The sequence below is a fragment of the Chlamydotis macqueenii genome, chromosome 17 (genome assembly GCF_036417535.1).
Source record: "Chlamydotis macqueenii isolate bChlMac1 chromosome 17, bChlMac1.mat, whole genome shotgun sequence".
Lineage (NCBI taxonomy): Eukaryota > Metazoa > Chordata > Aves > Otidiformes > Otididae > Chlamydotis > Chlamydotis macqueenii.
Genome location: NC_141572.1, coordinates 8,325,001 through 8,352,958, shown reverse-complemented (window position 1 = coordinate 8,352,958; position 27,958 = coordinate 8,325,001). Strand labels below are relative to the sequence as shown.

Here is a 27,958-nt window from a genome sequence, read left to right as displayed (position 1 = left end):
CGTGACAGCAGTGAGATAAGCAGTACCATTTACTCTGCAAAGTAGACTGCAGCAGTATGCAGACATTAACATGTCTAAGCTAGTTTGTAAAGCTTTTCTTTGACTTGTTTGGCAATTCTGTGTGATGGGCACCTAATGCCACACTAATGCATTTCTTCCCTCATCAATTTAAAACCTTGACTTTTAGCATCACTTGACTCTGATCCAAATAAAATGCAAGTTAAAATGCTGTAAGTGAGGGCCATGAAATCAGTCAGTACAGACACTTAAGTACAATGTGTTCAACTGGACTGGAGCTTGAATTGGTAATTATGATAAATCAGACTTCAGATAAATATAGGTGGGTTTGGGTTTTCTGTTTGTTTGCTTGCTTATTTTTTGCTTTACTGCTAAGCAAACAGCCATCATTGCCCCCCAACCCTGCAACAACCAAACAGCAGCAACAGTTTCTTTGGAAAAATATATGAACTAGAATTTTTGTTTTGTTTTGTTTTTCCCCAGCCACTTCATCTACTTGTACTTACTAGATTTTTTATTTAAATGCCAAACTATAGTGGATATAATTGACCTGTTTTCTTTATGTTTTAAAGACAAAAACATGCTAATGCATGAGCTGCTGCTAAATCTTCCAAAATAATCTGTCATGTGTATTTTGATTTGTGCTTTAGCACTTAGCACACTAGGTGAAGCAGCACCTCCCCACTGAATTTTTGAATGAGGAGAGCGTGGGCTTATCCCTGTGCTACGAACCACATGGAGCAACGGGACCAGAGGTGAAGGAATCTAAAGTGGGCTGCTTTAAGAATTATGTAGTCAAGGAGCTCTGTAGAGGGGCTGCCACAGTACCAACATTTCCATTAATGGTGGACACCTTGTAATAGAGGGAGCAAAAAGTAGGGGAAGTGTGTGGGAAAAGATAAAACAAATAAAAATAATAATTTTATAGGCATTATAATTTTGGTTTTTAAAGTAAAAATAATTACATTTCTAAAAGCTCTGGCTATAGGGGCTAATTTCCCTAAGCCATTTGTACAGTATGTCAAAAAACAGCAAATGTAAATGTAACATTAAAATAATGACAGTAACAAAAAACAAACCCTCATGTCAGCCTTAACTTACAGTATATAAGCATATTAAAACAGATATTCAAAGTCAGAAAATCATTTTTTCTTATATATATATATATATAGTTACACACATACCTCTTTCAAGGGCATCTACTTCAAAAGTTGAACTAAAAAGGTGCAAGAAGTGTTTGTGCAGTGAAGCAAAGCTCCCTACTGGCCTGTGACTGTAAGAGAAAAACTGATACTTCAGAAATCATCCCAGGCAAATCTGCCAAAGATACATACTGGTCTGCATTGCTTGTCTTTGCAGTCCTGTTTCTTTTACTATAGGTCAGAGCTCATCTTCATAACTAGAAATAGCTTCAAATGAAAATTTTTTCTTTAAATACAGATATCTGTGATCTGAATTTCAAAAATAAGTGATTACAGGAGGGAGGGGAGAGGACGCTCAGAATATCCAGTTCTCAACCACTGCTCATGGCTGAACATGAACAGAACTTATTTTTCCCTGTCATCTGGATACAACCCAAGATGGGGGAAAACAACACCTCTCCCCTCCCCTAATTAAAAAAAAAAAAACAAACAAACCACCACCAAATCCAGATGTTACGTAATTAACAGTCATTCCTTAACAAACTCATCCAGATTGAACAGATACAGACCTGGAAACAGATGCTCCTCTTGATCTCATTTTAAACCTTCATCTGAATCTCTTACTAAACCCCAAAATGAGCTAGATTTACCACTTGTCAGTCTCCAACATGACAGAATTATTATGGTACGGTTTCAAACAAACCCTTGGAACAGCATGTTCTGCATTTAATATTATACCGGTTTCTCAAAACCATGCCCTTTGCTTCTACAGGCAAAAGCACAACTCTGAACACCATTTTTTAAAATGAAATAAATAATTCTGATAAAGATTTGTTTGTATACTTAAAGCAACAGGAAGAAAGATAAGGAGATTATAGCGTCAAAGCTTCCTTGTCACTAACACTACAATTCTGTTTCTTTTCATCTACAGTAGGAATCTCTTGCTGGTCTGATGCAGTTGCAGGACTAGTAGAGGTAAGGTCCATTAGCTGCCCCTCAATCTGAGTCCACGAAGACATTGATTCATGCACTGTAATGGTGTGTTCCTCCATCTGACGCTGAAGGCTGTCCATTTCTTGCCTTTTGAAAGTATTGAGAACAAAAAAGCAAAAATTAACAAGTAGAAAGCTAACTGCTAAATGCAGGATCAGAAAATTACTTTTCTGATTCTTGATGCCTACCCCAGGACTAAGCTATAGCTGTATACAAGAGAAAGACATCTACAGAAAGCTTAGGTATTGTCTTTCTTTAATTTAAGAGCAAACCAAGTACAATATACTTCATTAAAAAGTAAGGGGGAACAATGCAGCAGCTCCTTTGCAGTGCATACTCATTGCCAGGGATGATGCAAGCACTGCTTCCTCAGTAAAGGCACTTAGTGACTGCAACCTGATGATCGTGGTACTCTTGCAGTATAAAAGACAACATGGGAGGCAGAGATGAGGAAAGCAGAACATAAAAATAACTAGATAAACACATTATGACTTTAGTTGGACACTAACTTAGTGAAGCGACTGGTAGTACAGGATCACAGAACATTATCACAGGCCTACCCCCCTCAAACATCAACTGAGGTGGTAATAGTAGCTCAGCTCTCCTAATAACCTGAACTCCCTGCCTTCCTGAAATTGTAGCTTTCCTGCTCAGAATCTCATGTGCAACCTTGTAATGGAAGATCTGAAAACACATTTTTGGCAGAAAACCTCCTCTGTAGAGGTTTCTTACTAATACAGTGCCTGGGCTCCTATTACGAGCAGCCTTTCTGATGCTGGAAAGGGAGAAAAACACCACCTTTTCCAACATCAAGAACAACTAGAAATAGCTGTTTCTGGTTTGTTCTGCTGTGTATGATTTAGGATGGAGATTTTGTCTATTTTATTGCAAAGGTTTCCTTCCCTATTTCACTACCATATAAGCAAGCACTTATAATGACAGAACATCCTACTGTCCTAAATATAGTCCAAATAAGAGGAAAAGAATTCATTTTGCAAATCCTTTTTTCCTTAGGCTGGCAGCTGGTTTCTTGGAAACATTTTTAAGATTATTTAATATGGTTGAAAATAACAGGTCATACTTTAATTGCCGGAGACAGCTGTTCAGATTTTTTAAAGGCTCCTTGCTCACAGCTGTCGGTGGTTTCAAGAGTTCTTCCAGCAAGGCAGCAGGCACTGGACAATCAGGAATCTTGACTGGAGTCACAGGATTTGAAGAGTTATTCTCTCCTTTCAGTTCCTTCTTCTGGTTAAAGGAAAAAAAGAAGAGCCAGAAATACAATTAAGTTATTTCATCAGTGTCATTTCTACCACATAAAAAGGCTCACATCACAGTACTGGTACGTATCTCCGTTACAGAGCAGGAATCAGAAGCACATGCATGTTAAGTCTCATGGGTAACAAGCAAAAGTTCCTAACCTAACATCATCTGCTAGCCATGCTCAGAAGTAAACAAACAGCATCTAGAAGGACCTACTCAAGAACTCACTCTACTAAAGAAATAAAATAGGAAGGATTCAAAGCAAATGACTTGGATCTTCACAACAACATTTAATAACATTCTTTCAGTATAGTTAAGAGAACAATTCAGAAAAAAAAAACAAAACAAAACAACAACAACAAAAAAACCCTTAGTTAAGTACAATCAAAGAAATCCTTTCAGGAATTCTGGAACCTGCAGGATGAGGTATCAGGATCAATGTCTAAAAGAATTAAATGGAGGCTTCCATACAAAATTCTGTCTCACTGAGTGAGTGAATTACTTCAGGGAGGGAAAGAGCAAGAGATCTACTAGTACTGCATTTTCTATGTACTAGTCACAAATCAGAAAACTCAAAAGAAATCACTAATAATTATCTGTCGAAATTGTGGAAGAATGAAAAACTAGACAGTACAGAAAGGACAGACACATGAACACTACGATGGTATTAACTCCATATTTGCCTATGATTCATTTAAGTGCTACCTTTTTTTGCTTTATTATTATAAGTCAAAACGTAAATTTAAGATAATACGCTAAACACAAAGATTTCTGAAGTAACAAGATCAGTACAGTTACTTTTGCCTGCAAGTCTTCCTGTATTTATCATTTAAATATCAGAACATCAGTAAGTCTGTATCACAGGCAGGCATTTCAGTTCAGAGTTTTCACTAGGTCTCCTACAGCAGAATATTTTCTGGTATTTTAATTTAAGAGCATTAGTGGAGTATTTTCCAGTACCCTACAACGTGTATTCTTCCTATTTAAATACCTTCTTCATCTTGCCATGCTTCAGGTCCAACTTCAGTTGCTGGTTCTGCTGCAGCAGTGACTTCATGCTGTTCTTCAGTTCAGTCACTTTAGCCTGCAGCATAAACTTATCCTTCTGAGTCACTGACAGGTCTTCCCTCACCATTTCCAACTCAGTCTTGATATTCTAAATGGGAAGAGAGTCAGTGTGATACAGGGAAACAGTATAAAAATTCCAGCCAACAAATATTTTTATCATTTTTTTTTAAGTTTCCAGGGGAAACTAGAAAAAGAAACAACACAACACTGCCATTTGAAACCAATTTGCCCTGGCAGAAAAACAGAAATTAGATTAAAAAAGGTCAGCAGTCTATTTTGATGGTTTAAGGTGAAGGAAATAAGAAGCTAACAGCACAGTCAAAGTAAAACAGAGAAGTAAAGCCACAGTGAATAAGTTTTTATGAATAAAAACTTATTTTAAAAGTATCAGGAAAGTATCAGCATAAGTATGCTTTTAAACAATAAAAATATTGTTTTAATTATCCCCCTACAGCAATACCAGTTATCTATCACAATCTCCACCAGTTAAATTAAATACCTGTAAAACAACTTGTATCCCTTCTAACTCCTTGTGGCTGCGCTGTTCACTCATATCCAACTGCTGCTTAAGTGTTTCAATTTCTCTTTCTTTTTGTTCTACTTCCCACTTGAGGTCTTCCACCTACCAGGGCCGGGGGGAGAAGAAAGTATCTTTAGAATTCTCTATAGATGCAATCAAGCACAAAAATCCGAAATATATTATTATCTATGTCTCCTGAACCCTTCATGGTTCTAAGAAAACCTAGCAAAACTTCATTAAAAAATGCTGAATTAAAGACAAATGAAAATACGCAATGCATTATAAATATGGATAAACACAGTAAATATGCAGTTTTTACCTCTTGGCTTACTATAGGCTGTTCACCAAGCTTGTCATCCAGCTTCTTCTGTAGAAGTTGAAGCTGAGACCTGGCTTCTGCCAGCTCTTGCTGAAACTGTGATAGCTCCTGGGAATGCTTTTCATCCTCTACCCTGCACAGCAGGATTAGCAGACACAACAGTTATTCAATCTGTCCTTTAAAGCAAGTACTTCACTGGGTTAGCTATGTAACCAAAATAACAGGACAGTGCATGGAACCTGGTTAGTTAGCTTTGACAACACATCCACAGCACAAGTTACATCACAGAAAGATTTTATATGAGACAGATGCATGAATATATCATTAAATATTGCAAAAAAAAAAAAGAAAAAACAAAACACCCCTCCTTGAGCACTGGTAATAGTCCCTTTACAAACAATAGATTATGCAGTAAAAAAAAAAAACTAAACCAAACGCGTCAACAATTTTGCTTTCGTTTTAGAGGAACAGGGTTAACATTACATCCATGCTCATGTAGGTCTCAATTTCTTATAATTTAAGAAAATATGTTCTATGCAAGAAAACAAATTTAATTTTAATATATTGTGGAATATATTCAACAATCAAATTCATCCTCTATGTAGTTCCTCAGGGATGTGAAAGAGAGAAGAATAACAGGATATATATGAAGTAGCATGTAGTTGGTAGTAGCAACATGAAATAGTAGAAACCTGTGTTGAAACTGTAAAAAAAGCAGACGCTGAAGCCTAAATAGAGCACACACGTCAGGTCCAACTGAATTATCCAGAGACAGAAAAATGCAAGTATTTGCCTAGTGTCTAAACATGCATCTTATGGTCAGGCTCAGCTGGGGTACATTTCAACATAATCTACTCCACAGCGGCAAAACCAAAAATTCATGTCTTTTTCAGAGGATTTATTTACTATTCTCTAAGAACTTGGACATTTACTTACTGCAGTTTGTCCACTTCAGCCTGAAGGGCCTGGACAAGCAGTTCTTTGGCATGTAGCTCTTTCTTGATTTCACTGAGCTCAAGCATAGCAGCTCTGTAATGACGGCGGTTATGTGCTGCATCTGCTTTGGCTGCTGCTTCCTACAAGGAAAAAAAAAAAAAAAAATGCAATTTTTCTTTGTTTTGTCATTGTAGGTGCATCATAAAGGGAGCTGGACTAAAGGGGTACAAAACAAAATAAAGAAAGAACTTGTGCATCTGTTAACACTTCTCTTTTTGTCTAAAAAACTTAATAGTGTTGTTAGCCTTATTAATGCTAATGGCAATTAATAACTATATATAATGGAAGAAGCACATTTGCTAGACTGCTTTTCAGTTGCTAATTTTTGGATGAAGTATCATCACTTCAGGATATATCCCATGCATTACAAGTCTGAATGGAACTTTCCTGGTAGTCAATTAGTATGCTTAACACAGGGCACAACAAAAAAAGACATGAACTGATCTTTCAGCCACTGGCCATCATGACAGAGACCCTGTAGGAAGCGGTCTATTAAAAAGCATACATTTTGTTTCAAGCTACTTTTCAAATACTTTACGTTTAAATCACCTTTTAAGCAAATAAAACAAAAGATGAGCCATTACCTGCTTCTGAAGGTCTTTAACTTTTGACTTCTCTTTCTCTAAGGAAGCCTGTAAAGCTTGAATAAGTTGTTGCATTTGCTGATCCTCTTCTTCTTTCCGCTTTAGGACTGCTTGAACCTGTATCACATTGCAAAAATGAACACACATTTGGTGTGGGCTCACTAGAAGACCAGAAATGCCAGTAGAGGAAATACAAACAGAAGCCAATGCAGGGAGTGCAAAACTTCTCTCTGCTGTTCATCGAGAACTCTTTCCTCACCCTTCAACATTAAAAGTAGCTATGGTTAAATGCTAGCTCATTGCCTATATTCCCATTTGCTTATACCCCATGAGTATATTACTATTGGCATAAAAATCATTCCTCTCAATGAATCCATATTTAACACAGTTTGTATGTTCCAACAAACTTACACGAGCCGCACCTTCACTATTGCAGATATTTTAGTGTCATTCGTTTTTATTTTCCAAAAGAAAGAGCTCTGTTTAGTGCAGAGTCTCATTTCTGATCTCTTGGCTAGCCACCTATATTACTGCTGTTACACAACACATGGGAGACCTGGATCTGGAGAAAATGCACAAACTTTGTATCATATGAGTGAAGATGTCTACATCCTCTTACCAGAAATAAGAGCTAATTCCTTTCTTAAGGTACTGTATCAAAAGGTCAAATACCTGTAGATTCAGTTGTACCAAGTCTGCCTCTCTTTTTGCTAATGCTGTTTCTAGGATATTGTTGTGCTCCCGCAAAGCAGCGTTGGACTGACTAAGACCTGCAAGTTTTCCACGTTCATGCTCCAGTTCAAGGGCCAACTTCTTATTAATTTCTTCTAAACGTTTTATCTTCTTCCTGAAGCCTCTAGATTCCTGGAGCTATAGCCAAAGAAAAAAAAAAAACATATCAGACAAACAAAACCAAACAACTCCAGATTACTACCACAAAAAAAGTTGTGAGCTAAACTCATTAAACGTCTTGCTTTCCCAGAGTGCGATTTCTTTTTTTCTTTTTTTAAATGAACACTTCAAAATAAGTTCAGTTAGGTATTTTTTCCTTTTGGAAGACTAAAATGCTTGCTAGCAGAATCCAGGAGTACTGTACAGGTGCAGATCGAGAGTAGTCAATATATATAATTTTTTTTTGTGCAACTTTACAACTGAACACCACCACCTTGCCCTCAAAATCACTGAGATCCATGACTCTAAATAGTTTCAAAAGATAATGATTCATGCACCCTCACCATCTTATGAGCAGGCACAGCTGGTATCTAATACAGGAACTACTTTTCTCTCTCATCTTCTTTTCCCCTACACAACAATGATTCATGAAACCACAAAGAACCAGTATAGGGCAGCAAAATTAGCGAGTGACACTGACACAGTATTTCCTATGCAAGATTCTTGTTTCCTGCACTGTTGGAATAAAATTATGGTACTAACATTTCTCCTTGCCTCTCAGGCACTTTATACTATCACCTTCCCATCTACCATGCAAATTCAAGCAATCACCTCATCCTCAAGTTCCAGCACTTTCTCTCTGTATTCTTCAAGCTCCTGGCTGGTAAGTGAAATCACTTCTTGCAACTCTTTTTCCAGTATCAACTTACTGCTGCTAACAGCTTGCAATTCTGTCTCCAAAGCTTGAATCCTTTCCTAAAGATAAAGGGATCACAAGCATGATTAATATATCACCCACCTACAGGAGTAATTTTGTTTTTGCTAAAAAGTCTTCTTCTCTAACAAATATTAAATGAGGTGCTAGTGCTTCATGTAAGGCTCTTTCTCAGAGCTTTCCACCCTTGCATCCAGCTACTGCTGTTAGTGTATTTGATATCTTGCTCCATTGGTCCAAGGAATTGGAGCTTCCTCCAGTAAATTGTTTTGGTTTTTTGTTTGGTGTTTTTTTTTTGGTTGTTTTTTTTTTTTTTTTTTAATCAGAGGCATAACATATATGAGTAAGTTATGGCTACCCTGAAGAACTTCTTACTGTGAATGTGAAAAAAGCAGTCAGTTAGAATTTTGAAAACATCTTCAGATGCAGAGCCTTTCAAGAAATGGAAAAAAAAAAAAAACAAAAAAAACCACAAAAAAACACAAAAAACCCAAAAACCAAAACAACAATAAAAATTAATCAGGAAATTTAGCACTAAGGCTGATCATCCTCTTGAGCTTGGACTACAATTGGTAACCTGAAAGATAAAAGTAAAATAAATAAAAAACCCACCAAACCAAAGCCTGCCAAATCACCTCTCTTAAATATAGTTAAGGAAATTCTTAGTGCTCAGAACACTGCGATCATGTTCTTATCTAGCCTTATATTCCAATTATTTTTATCACTTCAGTGTAAAATAATATTTCAAGACTTACATTTAATAACAAAATAGCTCTATCTTTATACTAACAATGTTAAAAGACACCTGCATACTTGAGCAATCTGGTTGTTTCCACCATCAGTGATCTGTGCTTTTAGTTTGCTCAACTCTGCTTCAGCAGATTCCTTTGCAGCGAGAGACTCCTGTAACCGACGACTAAGAATGCCGACTGCATTCTCATAGGCTTTATGTTTTGCTTTCATCTCTTTCTGAGCACTGGTCAGATCTGACCCTAGACGCTTCATTTTCTGTTTCTGCTCAGTAATGGCCCTGGAGTGAAAGGAAAAACAAAACATCAGGTAAAACAAAAACAATCTGAAAACAGATTAATTTTTCACATGGCCCAGCAAATACAACATCCACTTCTCTCCCCTAGTTCCAGAGCCATCCATCTCATCAGAGAAAGCAATCAGGTTGGTAAGGTACAATTTGGCCCTTTCCAAGACAATACCTTGATGGCTCTTGCTAAGATTCTAAGAAAATACTTATGGTAAATTAAGAGGTCTTTATCAGAAGTATTAAAACTCCAGAATGCAGGAATATATACTACTCTCGAAAAACAACACAGAATTTAGAGTAAGAATCCAATACAATCTGAGATCCTTGCTGAATATGGCAGGTATCATAAAAACCTTGTGATCACCAAAAAAAAAAAAAAAACAAAAACAAACCAACCTCACCTCCTCTTTAACGCCAACATTCTAGCCAGTCAAGGCTAAAATTCAGTGAACAGTAATTAGCATTAGCTCCAATGTATGTTGTATGGCAGAGTGTTGGTTAAAAGCATAAGTATCAGAGGAGAAGCTGCAACTCGTATGCAGCATGCAAGCAACACTTTGCCATAGATACAACTATGACTCTCTGTGACTCTCTCACAATTTAAATTTCCAGAAGGAAAGACCACGGAATAGGAAAAGAGTGAGTGCTAGAGAGGTGAATAAGGAAAAAAAAATGCTGTAGCTAAAAGAACACTTACTTTTTTGCTTCTTCTTGCATTTGTTCTACTTGTTGTTTTAACACCTGATTTGCCTCAGCAAGAGATGCCATTTGTTCCTTATCAAACTGCAAAGACTTAATAGGAAGAAAAAGAGCACCCATGAGAGTAAGAACAAAAGCATGTTTGCTGTATGTTGGATTATAAAAGAATAAGCATTAAATTTCAAAATTACTTCTATCTCTAAATATTAACTGTTCCAAGGTTCTCCATCTCCTTTCTCTTTCCCTTTTATCTCTTCTTTAATTCTTCCCTCTGTGGCCACCACCATAACTTATGAACAGAGTTCTAGTTTGGTCTTTGCTCTCAGATGGAATTTGCTATAGGACCAAGGAAACGGCTTCCACATCACACCTCTAACCACTCCTGTAGCATGCTCCTCTCTACTTACATGAGCTGTTAATAAGCAGCCATGTATTTACAGAATGTTGGTAAGTATATGCTCAAATGTAGACAATATTAAATATGTAACCAAGAACCTTAACATGCAGGTCATCATTCTGTTTATTTTCAAAGTTAATAGAAATAGCAATGTATCCTGCATGTAACACTCTCAAAGTCCAAAGCTTAACCTTCCATACCTGTAGGCTTGTTTCCATATCATCTCGTTCCTTCTGCACTGACTGAAGATGATTTTCTATTTCCACCATCTGCTGGTGAACCTGAGATACTTCCTTCTGTAGTTTTGAATGTTCAGATTCCAGTGACTGTTTTTCAACTTGAATTTTCACTAGCTCTCGTTTTAACTCTTTCACTTCTGAGTCCAGCCGCTTCTTCGTAGCTTTCAGTTCACTAATCAGCTGGTCCTTAGAACTTGCATCTCTTCGATAAGCTTCCACCATTACCTTGGATAAAAGAGTTCCAAGAGAACAATATCACCTGTTACAACATTCTAAACTTAAGAGTAATTTACTATAAAGTATTTACTGATATTATTTTAGTTTTGCGGGAAGTGGGGGAGGGGGAAGGCAGGCAGCAGCGGTGCGTGTGTCTAAAGAATACAAACCAGTATCATCTTCTGTAACACACTTACTCTGGTTCAAAGATTTCTTTGTAAGCCCAGATATCAAATACCACTATGCATCAGCAGTTCATAAAAAACCTGAGTAGCAGTGTTTATAGCAGTATGGATACTCTTCTTCACATTCTTTATGGAACTGCAGTAAGTATGGGTGTTTTTTAAAAACTAAACTAATTATAAAAAATTAACCATCCCATGCACACAATTAGTAATTTTTGCCATGATGAGAAGGCTTAACTGTGACTGACAATTTAAACAGCCTTCCCAAACTTAAACCTAATAAGCTAAAACAATCTTTGGCATTAGGTTAATAAGCAATCAAGCGGTAAATTAATGGTGCCATCCTATACATAAGACACATATGTGCAACCCTAATGGCATATCAAATTAATGTTTTAAAACTAAGTAAATTCAGAATTAAATTTGCAATAAAAGACTTCTTTTCAATCTAATTACTGAAGCAACTATTGTTTTTCAAAACTGCAGGAAAATGATGACACTTGAAAATCTTCATGAGTGCTTTTGCAAAAGCAAACCTAGTATCAACAAACCAAAGAGAGATTTTATATGGTGGATCATTTGGCAAAATCCCTGATGTCCAATGAAAGAATGAATTGGTGGTAGATCTGCTTTTACATTAGTTACAGATAAAAATTCAACTGTACAACATACAGACACTGCATAATTATGTCACAAAATTCTTTGATACAGAAAATTGATTCAAGTGTCCTCACAAACCCCTCAGAAGTACATGCCTTCATTGTAAAAAAAACCAAAAACAATACAAAATATTCCTTGGTTTTAGTTATTTTAAATACTTTGCTTTTGCTTACCTTCTGCTGCAGGAACTGTTCCTTCACTTTTTGAACCTGTTTTTTAAGGCTAGCATTTTCTCGTTGCAGATTTTCTACCTGCCAGAGGGGGAAAAAAAAGCAAACATGTTGCTTTACATGCCAAATGTCATATTCTACATTATTTCAAGCAGTGACAGTATCTTTTGCTATGCTTGTACCAATTGCTTAATCTAATGAGGATCCTTTTTCTGACTAGGCATCTCAATGGCACTGTTAGATAACACAATGTTTTATGCAGAAATACATTCACACAGGTCACCACATAACGAGCCTTGTCAACCCTCAGGAATGCATGAAGTCCCCTTATGCTGCCATTAAAATTTTAGTGTGCATCATTACTGTACATATGTTGTATCCAGATGGCACCCATTCACACATACATGATCAAATGAAAAAAACAAACTCGTTTTTTGAAGGAAAAAAAAACCTCAGTCTTTATGTTAAATATATCTCCATAGTTTCTCAATACTTCTGTTGGTAATACTATCAAGCCTCATTATTATCTTCACAAGAAATCTCTGTAAAGATTACCAGGAGCTCATCATTACCAGTATTCAATAAGAAAAGCTCTTGCTATGGAGCTTGGACTCTAAAAGATACAAAGCATACACGACTATCAAACTTAAGGTGTGAAAGGAAGAGCCACCATAATTTAAAGCAGCCACAAAAAGAATAAGGATATGCATTAGGCTTGATCTTGTAAAATAGTTCAGTGACTAGAAAAAAGCCTCAGTTGGTATACGGCAATATGCACAGGCAGACCCTGGTATACTGTTTCAAAAGAGAAGGCACAATTAAACATGACCAATTTCTGCATAAGGAAAATGTTTGGCCCACAGTGTCACACAAAAGCACACTAAAAAATTACTTCAAAAAATGTGATCTGTACAGCAAATTACTGTGTTTTAAATTGGTAGATTTTAGGAAGATGGTGGCTCTTGGAAACAGGCAGATAGTTAACCTCAGCTTCCATCCTATACCACAGAAACGCATAAACGCATATAGATACCAAGGGATATTAAACTGTAAGCTCATCAATGATGTAACAGTATGTAAAGTGTCAGATAGTCTACCAACAGGGAAACATGAGAGAATTGATCAAAATATTCCCACTAGCTGAATCTTGCAACTACACATGTATACAAACACACATGTATCAATCTCCTCTCATATAACTGGCTCCATCATGTGCCTGCAGCAATTCTTACCTGCAACAGCTACTTTAAATAAGATACTTTTATAGGGATTCATTACCTGGCTTGATTTGATTGCCATTTCTTGCCTCAGTTGCTCCAAGATTTCTGATGCTACTTCTGTATCTTCTTCAAGGCGCGTTGCTCCTTTGTCAAGTTTCTCTTCACTTGCTTTTGCTGCCTGCAGAGCTACTTCCAAGACAATCTTCTCATTCTGCAAATATTGGATCACATCATCTTTAGAAGTAGCGTCATTTTGGAACTCTTCTAATCTGGCCTTCAGTTCATCGTACTGTGTTTGCAGGTCATCCAGGGACTGCTCTTTGGTGTGCAATGTCTCTTGGGTCAGAGTGAATTGCTTCATTAGGTCTAGGTGCTCTTGCTGTAAAGATTCAAGCTGAAGATCTCGCTGATGTAAAGTCAACTTGATCTGAGAAGTATTTTAAGATTAAATTAATACAAAATGAATGTTATCTTTGCAAATACACTCAAATCAAAATAAAGTGTTTTAATTAATATTTTAGCTTACAGGAGAAAATAACAGAAGGTGAAAATATTTTTTAAAAACTTTCCTAAGTCACTTCCTCTATTTGCTCTGTTAATTGCATTGATTGCCTTCCGCAGCATCTGTAATCTCACAGGCTAAGCACTGACCAGAATGACAAACCTAAAAAATTCTTAAGATTCACAGTATTCTCATTTTTTATTTGAAAAATATGTCCTCGGTAGAGATACCGGATAAATTCAGTGTTATTCATGATAATGCAACAGAATTACACTGACTGTAATACTGAGCTATCACATACTTAATCTCACTCCAGCCTCTGACATGCTGCCTTTGTAACGTTACAAGGTTAAAGCAGGACTGTGGCAAAGTGCAGATTTATTACACTGTAAGTGTATATAAAGACATCCTGACTGCCTAACAACTTTGAACATGGATCTATGTTTCTTGTCTACTCTTAGAATAATCACATACTGGACTCACTAAAAAAACCCCAACATCTACAAGGCAAAAGGTCTGAAATTTCAAAAATGTACTGTTACTGAGATGGTTAAAAAAGTGAGCTTTTTCACCTGGGACGGCATGACTTTGATATGGACTTCATCTCTGCAGCAATCTTACAGGTTTTAAAAAATTTAGAGCTCAGTATCTATTTACTATTGCCTTTTCAGCCAAATAATTATTTCCCTTAAAACCCATGGGAAGCTGCCAACAAAGTCTACCTGTTCCAATTCTTGCTCCAACGTTGCTGCAGAATCCGCCATTTTCTGAAGTTGTTCTTTCTCATCCTCAAACTCCTCTAGTTTTCTCTGCAAGTCTTCTTCCACCATAGTTTTAGCCTCCTGGATCTGCATGAAGGCGGCTTCTTGATCTAACATGTCAGCCTGCACAGAAAAAGCAAGGAATCAACTTTTACAATTTCCATGAAATAGCAATATCTGTCATATGCACAGCTACTATTAGTAACACTGGAGATGGGGTGCTTCCACTAACCTGCTGCTTTACTGCCCTTTGAGACTTAGAAGCAGGAATATCATTGAAATTCAATGGGATTTTAGGTTCTAAGTACTTTGAAAGTGTGTACACTGCATTTCAGATTTCACCCTTTTTTTCTTCCTGGAGGGCAGGAAGGACAAACCTGCGTACCAAGTAATTTCACACACTTAAGAAGCATGTTACTGACTTAACTTCCAATTAAGTTTTCTTTTGAAAAAGTTCATGAATGGACAAAGGAGAATTTTTACATTCACCTTTAAAGCTCAACTAAAAATAAATGCCAGAGCTGAAAATGCAAGTATCACCTTGGAATGGGAAACATATAGCCTTGTTCCCTCTTACTGTACATAATGTCATGAACATACTCTGAAGTATTTACTGTTTCTAGAATGCAGAATCAATTAGTAAGAATTCTATGTTACTTTCATGGAATAGCCTTGATTTTGCAAAACCTAAATACACAACCTAGGCAGAACCTAATTTATGAAGGCCACCTACCACCATACCTCAATATTTTGCAGCTGTGCTGCAATACGTTCCTTTTCTTTAATGGATCTGTGCTGGGTTTCAGTCAGCTGCTGAGACAGCGTCACATTCTCTAGTTTGAGATGTTCCAGCATACCTGCTTGAGTCATTTGCCCAGCCTAAAGGGAGGGGAAAAAAAAATATCACAGATTAATACCAACAGTCAAAATTCAGCAAACAAATTTAAGAGTCTCAGGAAAAAAAAAAATGTTGACTCTATCTGTGCCTAATCTTAGCTACTACTTTCATGGCACTACAGATCTTCATCCACAGAAGGCAAGTGCTTTGGTTAAATTTATGCCTCAGCATTAACGTGAACTAACACCTCACAATGAAAAACAAAACACCATGCCCCCCTGCTCTCCACCTGAAGAATACATAAGTGAGACCAGCACTCCTGCCTGAGCTCATAAACAATATCCTCTGAATAAAACTAACATAAATAAAGAACAGATTCTCAGTTCTCCTACATGCAAGAAAATCATAATACCTGTATATTGGCCATCTCGCTCTGCAGCCTGACACGGGCCTCCTGTGCTAGTACAAGCTGCTGCTGGTACCATTGCCGCACATTTTGGAGTGATGTGATTTCTGTTTCAGATGCCTTTAGCTTATTGGTCAGTGTGGTTCGTTCCAATTGCACCTTCTGAAGCTGGTTCTGCAAGGAAGCCAACTGCTGTCGCAGATCATGAACTAGAAAAAGAAAAACAAAGAACTTGGACTGGCGCACTCCATTGTTCTATTTTTATGCACACATTTTCAAGGATTATTGCTATATTCATAGCTTTTTCTCCCCCCCCCCTTTCTTTTTGAAGAAAACCATATATGCCTAATTACATGAAGATTGGCTTTTCCTGCAAAAGTGAGGGGAAGTGCTAGAAGCCAAAGCATCATGTCATAAGCAGAATAAAAATAAAATAAATTAATCACTTCTATAAGCATTCATAGTTCCTTAGAGACAGAAAACACTAACTAACTAAAAATGAGGAAGCAGGTATCCTGACATGTAGAGTCATCATTATGAACGAGTATTTGTACAATTTTCTAAAAACTGTTAGTCCACTGTCAAACAGTTACTAGACTAAACATTTATGCCTCCCTCTCCAAGCTTGCAGTGGCAGCTTGCAAATTGTGGCACTTCTTGTGACAAAATAAAAACCAATCAACTCAAAATTCAGACTATTTTATTAGTATGACATCAATGAAACACAGAATTCCTTCTCTTCCTGGACTTCAGAATTACGCTGAAATAAAGTGATTTATGGAATAATGAATTTTAAAGATTGACATTTACATCATCCCACCTGTGCTGTCTCTGGTGAGAACATTTTTTTGCATATCTTCAACCTTAAGCAGGAGTCTTTGGTACTGTTCCTCTGCTAACTGTAAATCTTTATTTGAAGAAGCCAAACTAGCATTCTTTGCTTCCAAGGTATTTTGCAGGTCAGCCATAGCTCGTTCCAGATCCCAGCAAGACTGCTTTAATGTGGCCACTTCTGAGCTCAGAGATTCCTGCTTCTGTTGGCTGTTTTGGCTGTGCTCCATCTGCGCCTGAAGCTTCATGTTCAAAGCTGCTAGCTGGGCCTGCATCTCAGTCTTCTCTTTGAGAGCCTGAATGTGTCCAATCAAAATACAGACATCTTAAGAGAAAATACATTAATGGCTGACTAAAGGACATGTCCAGCAAAATGGCTTTGCTAAGGCAAAGACCACTGGCTTGTAAAAAAATTCTTTTGTGGAGTGACCTCTCACCTAGCAGATATTTTGAATAGTCAAAGAAAATACAGAGGGGAGTACAGACAAGATGTATAACACTGTATTTCAGTAACCACATGAGGATTTTTAATAAGGTGTGTTTCCACACTTTAAGGAAGAATGCTTTCTATTATATATGTTATAGCATCAATCAATACAAAGAGAAAATACAGATATATAGACATTGCTAACATTACTCTGGATTTATCATCTCTCTTTTAATATGACATTTTTATTTAAAAAAAAAAAAAAGGAACTTTTCTTTAAAGCCTTTGACGACTTTACTAACTTTTTATTTATCCTCTTAAGCATCTGTATTGGGTTTGCATGCCAACGTTTTGGTAGTGGGGGCGCTACAAGGGTGGCTTCTGTGAGGAGGTGCTAGAAGCTTCCCCTATGTCCAACAGAGCCAATGGCAGCCAGCTGCAAGATGGACCCATCAGCGGCCAAGGCCCAGCCCATCAGTGATGGTGGTAGGACCTCTGGAATAACATATTTAAGAGGGGAAAGAAAACACCTGTGGAAGAACGACAACGGAGAGAAGAGTGAGAATATGTGAGAGAAACAGCCCTGTAAACACCAAGGTTGGTGAAGAAGGAGGAGGAGAAGGTGCTCCAGGTGCTGGAGAATTCCCCTGCACCCCATGCTGAAGACCATGGTGAAGCAGGCTGTCCTCCTGCAGCCCATGGAGGTCCATGCTGGAGCAGAGATCCACTTGCAGAGGACCCCATGCCAGAGCAGGATGCACAAAGAAGGCTGTGGTCCTGTGGGATGCCTACGCTGAAGCAGGCTCCTGGCAGGACCTGTGGACCGAGGAGCCCACACTGGAGCAGGTTTGCTGGCAGAACTTGTGACCCTGTGGGGGATACGTACTGGAGCAGTCTGTTCCTGAAGGACTGCATCTCGTGGAAGGGATCCATGCTGGAGCAGTTCATGAAGAACTGCAGCCCGTGGGAAGGACTCATGTTGGAGAAGTTTGTAGAGGACTGTTTCCTGTGGGAGGGACCTCATGCTAGAGCAGAGGTAGAGTGTGAGGAGTCTTCCTCCACTGCAGGGGAGGACGTAGAGAAAATTGGGAATGAAGTTGAGCTCAAGAAGAAGGGAAGCGTGGGGGAACGTGTTTTAAGATTTAGTTTTAGTTCTCATTATCCTACTCTGCTTTGATTGGCAAGAAATTAAACTGATTTCCCCAAGCTGAGTCTGTTTTGCCCGTGATGGTAAGTGAGTTATCTCCCTGTCCTTACCTCGATCCATGAGCCTTTTGTTATAGTTTTTCTCTCCCCTGTCCAGCTGAGGAGGGGGAGTGACAGAGCAGCTTTGGGGGGCACCTGGCGTTCAGCCACAGTTAACCCACCACATCATCCTTGTAAAGCATCTTATTCAACAATGTTTTTACACAATTCCCACAAGTAATGAGTAGGAGGCTCTTAAAAATTAATTAACATATTAATATAATTTGCTAAATACAGAAATTCAAATTCATTTTCTACCTGATTAGCTTCTAGTGAGAGTGCTTCCAGTTGCCCTTCAAGTCTCATCTTCTCCTTCAGAACCTGCAACATTTCGTCATGAGTTCCCGCAATAGAGCTTTCCATAGAAACACTGGAGACAGAGACAGCACGTACACAGTTAAAAGAACTGTAGAATACAGCACTCATCTAGTGGAAGAAAAGTGAAGCTGGAATTAAGATGTACTCAAACTCCATATGTGACCTAGAATTTAGGACTTTTTTCTGGCTTTGTGATGGATCCAGAACACAATAAAACTACCTTCATTACCATCCAAAGAGATAAAGAAATTACATTCACACTAATGATTTATACATTAGTTTCTTATATTTGCAGCAACTAGAATCTAGTGTAGCACCCATATATTTGTAATTTTACAGAAGTGCAATGGTTGACTTCATTATATTCTGTATCTGCATATCCCATTATAGGCAGACAAGTGGACATAACAGGAGCACAAAATCTCCACAACTATTATCTGCAATTGTCTGCTTTAATGTGAAAGAGATAGAGAAATACCAACGGCCGCTGCAAAAGAAGGAAGAATCGGTATTTGGTACAAGGGATTCCTTATGCTCCTTCCCTGATCTACAGCCAAGGAGTCTAGAGAAACAGATCTTCTCTCTCCCATTACTGTAAGAATTAAGTCTAAGCTAGAATAATTGTCAACAACTGATTTAACCTTAACATCTCAGGGCATTAAACATTATTCCAATGAAGAAAAAAAAAAAAGCCAACAACGTAATTTCAAAATTAGCAAATATAAAACATGCATCTGCAGACAACTGATAAAAACCACAATTGCATTGTTAAGGGCTTCACCAGTCATCCTGCTCGCTGAATCACAGTTTAATACCTACCATATATGCATAAGCTTGTGAGACTAAGTAAATCTCATTCTAAAGAGCTGAAGAGGATAAGAGTATCTAGGACAAGACTCTTGGCATTTCGTAACTGAGGTCTGAAAGGTACATACATAGATCAGGAAAAGGACAATAATAAATATCACTGAGTCAGTAAAGTCTACACTTTCAGACTTCAAAGACCAATGCCACATCAGTGATTCAGTGAACAAATGCCTGCTTCACAAGTAAATACAGATAAAAGCATCTGCTAGCAGTACGTTTAAAATATTGTCAGTGGCTAAAACATCTTTCTCTAAAGATATACTTAGTAAACAGGTACTCAAGTGAAGTGACCTTTTGGTTTCTTTTAGAATCTGTAAGTTAATGACATATTTGAACAGAATGAATGTAAGTTAAAACTGGATCCAAAGTTAGAAGGTAAGAGTAATAGAGGCTGCCTATTCCAAGAAAGTATAATGCCTCACTGTACAGTGATCTTTCTTACCTGCTAGAAATACTGTCTCTCCTACTGCGTACTTCCCCATTAACTTCTTGCTCTTGGGCTTGATGCTCCACTGCCGCAGCCTGTAGCACCTCACTGATGGAAGGAAATTGCCCCATTGCATCAGGATGTATCTTCTGACCATTTATTGTATATGGAATACCCTGTTTACCTTCTGCACTCTGTAAACTGTTATACAGCCCTGACACGCTGCTATAGGTAGAGCTGTCACTCTCATTTCCATCCAGCCTGCTTCCCACTTCACTCCCATCAATTTCTGAAATGCTGTCTCCTGCCAAGGAGGAACTCTCTATTCGATCATCCATGTCAGAGGGCAGACTAATCTCAGAAACAACTGATGCTGGACCACTTCTGCTTTGCCTCAGAGTCCCACCAGATAAATCAGTAGCCACAACATTCCCAGTAGTGTTTCCAGAGCCTGAATCTTCAGTTCTGTAGTCAGCCAAGGACCGGATCTTACCGGGTTTAGACTTTGAACTCCTCCTCTCTTTTGAGGATGCTGGAAGTCCCAAGCTACCCAGTTTTGGCCCTCTGGGGACACTGGTCCGCAAAAAGGAGTATTCTTTTGTCATTGCTACGGTGCTAGCTCTTGGCAAGATTTCTGGATTTAACATCAGCTCAGGATCTAAGGTGCTGGTGAGCCGGTTTTTGGATGTAGACTGATTCGACTAAAAGAAGCAAAGAGTCAGTGATAAATTTCAGAATGTTACATTTGAACTAGCATCAAAGATTTATTTTGCTGTACAACTTAATACATAAAGCTCTAAACTTTTACATTCATATTTAAATATATGCATAATTTAATAAACAAGGTAAATTACATCAGTAAGCAACCCTATCAAGGCTCAGTATACGCGTGTTGAAAATGACTGAGGTACACTTCAAAGCTAACTGAAAAATATAGGAAAAATTGAACATTTAGGTTAGTTAAGCTTTGGGTTTGGCTCCCCTCCCCGCTATTCTAAGTAGCATAAAATGGTATGTTACCAATGAGGTAACAGAGAACCAAATTTCACATGTGCAGAAGGAAAAAATGCTTTCTCACATTTGAGAAAATTACAGAATGTTTCAAACGGAGACAACAGTAATTTAGAGCACAGAAAGGATAAAGCTTTCGAGCTTCTCAACAACACACTGCATCTAGAAGTGGGGTACTCACTCTTTCTTGATGCCTCTTCACTCTGTATTGTTTGAGCTGTTCTTCTAGCCGTCTTCTTGCTTGAAGTCTTATTTGTTCTTCTTTCTCCAATGGGAGCGAAGACTCTGCTGAGCCTGTAAGTGAAAGATATCTTTACAGGCAAAGAGAAAACTCCGACACAGGCAAAGAGAAAACTCCAACACAGGCAAATCTGATGCAAAAGGAAAAAGCCCCTTCCACCATCAGCAACATGCTTCATGCTTAAGCAAGGAACGCAAGGAAAGCCCAGTGGCATGCACCTCAGAAAACCCTCTTCTAATATATCCTTGTGTAAGCATTGATAAGGCCTGTGTATTGTTCAGTTTGCAAATGCTGTAGTTCCTCCATGTATATATGGCAAGAGACTATACAGCAAGAACAAAATTATTGCTGTCAGTTAATCTCACCTGTCCTGCACTTCTGACAGTACTAAGATTATAAAACTAAGCAAGTCCTGTGCAGTTCACTCATTCCCTACAGGTCAGAGAAAGATGTTCCCTAGATATATTTTTTTTTCTTTTTGTTAACTCATATTAAATCTTTCCTGTAGTAAGGCTTTTTAAATATGTTATTTCAGAAAACTCCTGCAGCATTAGACACTTCAATACAAAAGCTCCTCCTTTCTCTCCTCTTTACTGCTCTTCTCTTCCCCCGTTTATTACTTAGCTTAAAATCACCTGGTTCTGCTGTTGGTTTTTTTTTTAATGTCACCTGTTATTCCTAATAATCAAGAAGAACAGAATAGCTTCAGCCCTAGAAAGCATAAATTCCCCTCAAGTGTAAGAACAATTTTTAAATGGTAAGGCACGTGCCTTAGCTGCAGCAGAGGGTGGTTTACTGAAAGAAAATTAATTGTAGTTCAAAGTAAAAGCTTACTGCAAAAGCAAAGTTTAGTCCAAGCTTAAATGATGTTACAGGATTCTAGAGCCAGGCTCAGAGTAAAAAGCTTTAGGCAGCAAGAGAAAGCAGGGGCACCACCATAAACAGATGCTTACACAATTCTGTTTCTTGCATGGGAAGACTTAGTTTGAGAGACTGCAAAGCTTCTTTTCTAAGAACTATGCCCTCAGCACTAGTTCCCTGAGACTTCCTTAGGCTGTCATGGAAACCAGTCACACCTGGGGATGACTCTTGACCCTGTGCACTGCTGGTGGGGTCAAAAGACACAGGAGAGTCAGGGAAGAGCAACTCTGGCCCATTCTGGCAGGCGTCCACTTTGCTGTTTATCTCCAGACTTCCCTCTTCATTTGGCACTTCGTTGATGTTAATACCGGTAGCTGCAAAAGAAAGTTTTACTGAGCTACACTTTAAGCCATCCCATTTATCTTCAGACCTCCATCCAAATACAATGCTATCACTATTGCCTTTAGACTGTAAGAATATGGAAATACCAAGTGTAAGTAATGTGATATGCGTTGCACCGAGTGGCAACCTACTACAAATAAGACTCAGCAACTGCGGGCTTGTGCTGAATGATTCAGCTATTTGGTATGCTGCTGGGCACTGGGGAGAAAGCATCCACCATCCTGACTTCCAGCCTGGGCCAAGCAGAGTTTCCCAATTTTAAAACGAGTTCAAATTTTTTTCAAATAGGACACCTTCCTCAAAAGTCCGGTAGCAAAGCCCACACGTACCAAAATAATAAGTCTACCAATTGTAAAGGCAATTCAAGAACCACTTTAATGCCAATTTCATTCCTACTTACTAATATTGGATTTTTCTTTTCCATCAGGAAGAATGCATCTTCAAAACGAGTTCAACACTTCAGAGGATTGCTCAGACACTTCTGCTTCACTTGGCTGGGAACTACTTATGTTTATTAAATTGCTGCTGCAACAAAACTGTGTATCTAACTTTAAATGCATTATTATGCTCAAATGAGCACAGTCTTGAAACAGCCACTGTTTTTCTGTTCATTCCCACACCATGTATCACCAGAATAACCGAACTCTTTGGAATAATATGGAAGATTTCATTATTTTTTCATAAATATGTTTGAAAATATTTAACATTTATGATCACAATGTATTTGCAAGTGGAAAAATCAAGTTTCCTCTTTCTATTTCTCCTGCCTCTCAGAGCTACAGACTTGAACAAGCAGTTTGTTTTTTTTTTAAGTCTGCTCAAAGAAGATACGAGGGGAAAGAAAAAAACAAACCGGAACTGAGAAACAGATCCTCCCAAAACTGTTTCTGAGTTTCATATGCAGAAATATTCTGTAGCCAGGAAGTTGATTACAATCGACAATTCAATAAAACTTGAATTATTAATTTGGACCAGTCCATTAACGTATTGCTATTAAACCTTTTTCCCCCCATATAATGAATCACTACAAACTTCTGCAAGCAAACCAATTCAAAAATACAGCTATTATAATTTAGGTATGTGGAAAACATTGAAGTGAAATTAAATAAGCCATATGGGAAAAAGTTAACAAAAAAAAAGACTTTTAAATTGTTTTCCCTTTTGTTACTGAAGAAAGCAGAAAGTTTCCTTTTAAGTGCAGTCAAATTTCACTTCAGAGTAATTTAAAGAGGAAAACATAAACTTCCATCCCTAACCATTTGTTCCCACCTCTGCAGTGCATCCTCCCTTAAGTCAGCACAGATATCTGTACAGTGAACCAGCTCGGAGCAAACTGAATGTGCGTAAAAATAAAAAGTTTTCAGCCTTAGGTTGCCAAAATCCACTGGCTCTAAGATTTTAATTAAAACACTTTTGAGTATCGTATTTGTTATTCTCGGGCCATTGTAGCCTGAATCAGTTCCCTGATTCAGTTCACCACGTGATCACAAAAACACAGGCATGATGGAAGGGATGGATGCAACAAGGACGCAAAGGAGGACAGAGGACAGGACTGCTTTTTAAATGACTATCCAAAGTCAGAGTTTAAGGCATTTTAAAACTAAAAGATTGTCAAAACCAAATTTAAAATAGATGTCAGTGCTAAGAATATCCACAAGAAGCTAAAAATAAGAAGATACCTTACACATTCAGAAATACTACTTCTGCAGCTATTACTGCATCAGGTTTATACTTTCTTTACATTTCTATCTTCACAGCTGTGAGTGGTATACATATACAAAGGACATGCTGGAGCAAAATTCTGGAGGAATTGTTTCCTGGCAACTTCCTGAAGCCACGAGACATTAAAAATCTGAACGCTGCTTTGAACTGAAGTAATTTGATTGCAATAGTGTCAATATAACTTTTTAGAACAGTGGGGGAGGAGATGCAATTAGACTGAAAACATTAGAAAGACACACTATCTATTTATAATTCACAATTCAATTGTTTGGACAATGTCCAACACAGGAGAAGACAGGAAGGTGTGATCTCCAACTTCATAAAAGATGAATGAATCATCATATAACTACACTCTGATAACACAGTCTGATAACTGGTAGTGTAAGAAATGCAAATAAAGCCTCAGGCCTCCACTTTCTTGCCTGTGACAAGATGACAAATCTGTGGTATGAGAGGAAGGCAGAAGGCTAACAACTTCATCACATGATCACCGCCTCCTACGTAAGGAACCCGTATACTTTTGTGTATCTACGCAGCCGCAACACATACACCCCCTCCACCCATCTAGCACCACATCCTTATACACCAGCATATCCTCAGACAACTGTAGTGGAAACATGGAGATTTCAATTCAATATAAGGAAAAGATTTTCACAATGAAAGCAATTAAATATTGGAACGGGTAGAGAGGCTGTTGAACCTCCCCCTCTGGAGATTTTCAGAATTCAACAGGACAAGGCCCTGAGCAACCTGATCTAGCTTCAAAGCGAGGTCTGCTCTGTGCATGATGTTGGACTAGACGACCCACAGAAGTCCCTGCCAACCTAAGTTTGATTCTATAATCTACTCAGATCAGCACTCTCTTAAGTTTCTTGTAAACAGCTGCACAATTATTTCATTAAAGAGATCATCTACATATAAAAGTTATTTTGGGATAATTTGGGGAGTACATGCCAGCATCTCTTTTCCATAAAGAGAGGTTTACAGAGACTTTTGGGGTACTTTTTTATTTTTGCCTAATCAAATTCTGCCAGAAATTTTTTTTTGCCAAAAGAAAGTACTCTAGTCATAAGCTTACTCTACAACAATAATTTCAGAATTATTAGTTCTAGTGAATTTCAGGTACATACTCTTTGAAACACTATCAGAACTCAGAGTAACACCCTAAGCAGCACATACTCAACTGAGAGCCAAGAGTATTTAACAGTTTGGTTTTGTTTTGAAGCAAAAAGAGTTTTCCCATACACAGAGCCATAGCCTTTACCAAACTTGCTTATAACTGCTGTACAAGAAATACCTGACCTCAAGGAAAAAAGTCCTTCACCTGAACACAAAATAGGTAGCTGTAGGGAAGCCTGGGTAAGACTAGGAAATTATTTGGCACATATGAAGTAACTTACTGTTAATTTCATCTGTTGTAACTGGCACATCTGACTTGGCTTTACAATCCAGAAGTTCTTCAGAGCTGCTAGGGGCCCCATTACTGCTTCTATTCTCCAAGTTAAAGTCCTGCTGGACAGACGACGAGTCCATGGTAAAAATTATTCCGATTCCTGGAAAGTTTTTCTTCCGAATAATTTGACGCCAAGTGAACTACAAAGTCCTGTTTCTCTCCATCAGCAACAGCATCAACACACAGGAGCACAGTTCTGAGCTTGACAGCTGCTGGAGTGCAGCAGGCAGCCAATAATTGCAGGAGATCACGACAACAGCTCGCAGCCAAAGTTGTAATCACCAAGGAGCTGCATCCTCTAGAAACAAAACATAGTAAATTTACAAACACTTCTTACAGCTTTGAAAATGAGTTAAAAAGCAAGTAGTTCTCACAGATTACCCCGCAGCCCACCTGCAACACACAGAACCAGGACACAGTGTAATAGCAGAGAGAATGAAATACAACCAGGTATCCAGCTGCTGTGAATAAAAAGTGATCTAGTTAACAGTTTTATTATTATCACTTTTTTTTTAGTAGCACTGATACACCAGTGTAATGATGCAACAAGATATATTCAGCAAGACAACCGATTTAAGATCACTGTCCCTTTTAATGGAAATGCCTCTTTGGCCTCTGCTTTAATAAGCGAGCCAGTATTCAGAGTGGTATTTTGCTTTGCAAATTACAGTCTGGACTTTCATACTATATATTTAATTTCAAGGACCTATTCTCATGTAAGTTTCAGTAACTTTAGTTAGAATGCAGCATGGAATTCAGATTTTTTTTTTAACTGAATTACATCATTACTGTTTACTTGTCTGCAGAGCAACGAGTATATATCACTGTACAGAGCGTAACTACTGCTCATGTTGGCAGTCAGAAGGTGGCCTGGGCTGCAGTTCAACACTGCCATCTCCTTTGGTGAGTCAAGAGGAGGATTTCCAAATACAGTTTATAGAATTTGCAAATGATTCTCCAGGCATTTAGATCTTACCTTTGGGTATAGGCCCAGCCAACTAATGCAATCTGACAGAAGCTGTTGTACACAGTCACTTCAAGTATCTAAATTTTGTTCAAATAGTTACTGACAGCTGAATTCAGATTACAAAGTGCTATGGTTCCTATTTACTAAAGAAACATATGAAGCTCCCAGGTAAAAAAAAGGGGGGAGGTTGTGGGGAGAATGTCAAGTCAGGAATACTTTAATTACATTTTTACACGAACACAAACATTCTGAGCAACATTCCTTCCGTATCTCCAGAGAGTACTTGTGTAACTACTGTATCAAACTGCCCAGCAGCACCACCGGTCATCTCCAAAACACTACTGAAGCTGCAAACAGCTCAGGACACACAGGACTAAACGATTATGTAGATGACCCTTATGTTGGTGAGCCGCAGAGGAGCCAGAAACCTGGAGCACATTTCTAAAAAAGAAACTTCCTTCAAACAGAAACATTAATACCTTCACTGTGACTTGTTATTGATTTTAAAAGCTTTTCTGTATACTAAAGCTTAGAGTAAAACTTCTGGAAGAACAGCCACTGTACGTCAAACAGATACAAACAGATGTACACAAATAGATACTACATGACAGGTCACAAAGAGGAGTTACAGACAAAAGGCAAGCACAATTTAGACTGCTTACACCTTGGAAAAATCCAGCCAACATTAGATGGTTTGTTATCTTTGTCATAAACCCCCTTTTAATAATCAGGGTCACAAAGACCGGCTTTCTTCTGTACAACTCATTCTCAAATATTAAAGGTTAGAGCACTTCGGCTTCAGAGTCCTTTTGTATCTCTGTGTTGAGCACAGGCAGACACACACAGAGATGTACGCACACCACGGGAACCCAGCAATAACCTCACAGGGAAAGGAGCTGTACAAAACCAACCCATTTTGCTTAAAACACCAACAACCAGGAGGGCAACGGCGTCCGGCCCCAGGCTGGGGAGCCGCCTGGCGAGACACGGCCGAGGGGTCCCTGGGCAGGGGCCGGGGCACCTCTCTGGGGCGCCGGTGAAGGCACCCACAGGCCCGGGGCCGCAGCCTACGAAGCAGAGCCGAGCCGAGCCGGGCCGGGCGACTCCCCGCAACCCGGGAGGCCGCGGGGAGGGAGGGCAGCCCCGAGCGCACGCCCCGGCCTGAAGCAGCGCCCGGCCGACCCCAGCCGCCCCCGCGCCCCGCCGCCACCCGTCCCGGCGAGAACCCCGCAGACCTGGGGCCGCTCGCCTGGCGCCCGGCTCCTGCCCGAGACGTGGCGCTGCCTCTGCCGGGAAGGGGCGGGGAGCGGAGGGGAGGGCGCGGCGGTGCAACGCGGTTCTCCCTCCC

General features: G+C 38.8%; 1 protein-coding gene across 4 annotated transcripts; it reads right to left on the bottom strand.

Annotated features, from left to right (window-relative positions):
* Window positions 1-432: 432 nt before the first annotated feature.
* On the bottom strand, window positions 433-27,958 carry GOLGA3 (golgin A3). Of its 4 annotated transcripts, none has more exons than XM_086761292.1 (25): window positions 27,846-27,958; window positions 25,591-25,941; window positions 22,159-22,440; window positions 21,146-21,258; window positions 19,969-20,654; window positions 18,600-18,711; window positions 16,659-16,965; window positions 15,845-16,047; window positions 15,336-15,473; window positions 14,556-14,717; window positions 13,390-13,758; window positions 12,115-12,192; window positions 10,842-11,105; window positions 10,243-10,337; window positions 9,320-9,536; window positions 8,404-8,547; window positions 7,573-7,770; window positions 6,901-7,017; window positions 6,257-6,396; window positions 5,321-5,453; window positions 4,981-5,103; window positions 4,405-4,569; window positions 3,235-3,398; window positions 2,063-2,240; window positions 433-1,291 (listed from the first exon to the last, which is right to left on the bottom strand). In XM_086761292.1, exons 2-25 carry the CDS (start codon window positions 25,721-25,723, stop codon window positions 1,235-1,237), a joined length of 4,578 nt encoding a protein of 1,525 aa, XP_086617418.1. In that variant the 5' UTR covers window positions 25,724-25,941; window positions 27,846-27,958; the 3' UTR covers window positions 433-1,234. The 4 variants fall into 4 exon arrangements, with proteins under 4 accessions (XP_086617418.1, XP_086617422.1, XP_086617419.1 ...); XM_086761296.1 differs by having other exon boundaries at window positions 22,282-22,440; XM_086761293.1 differs by lacking the exon at window positions 27,846-27,958 and adding an exon at window positions 27,522-27,614.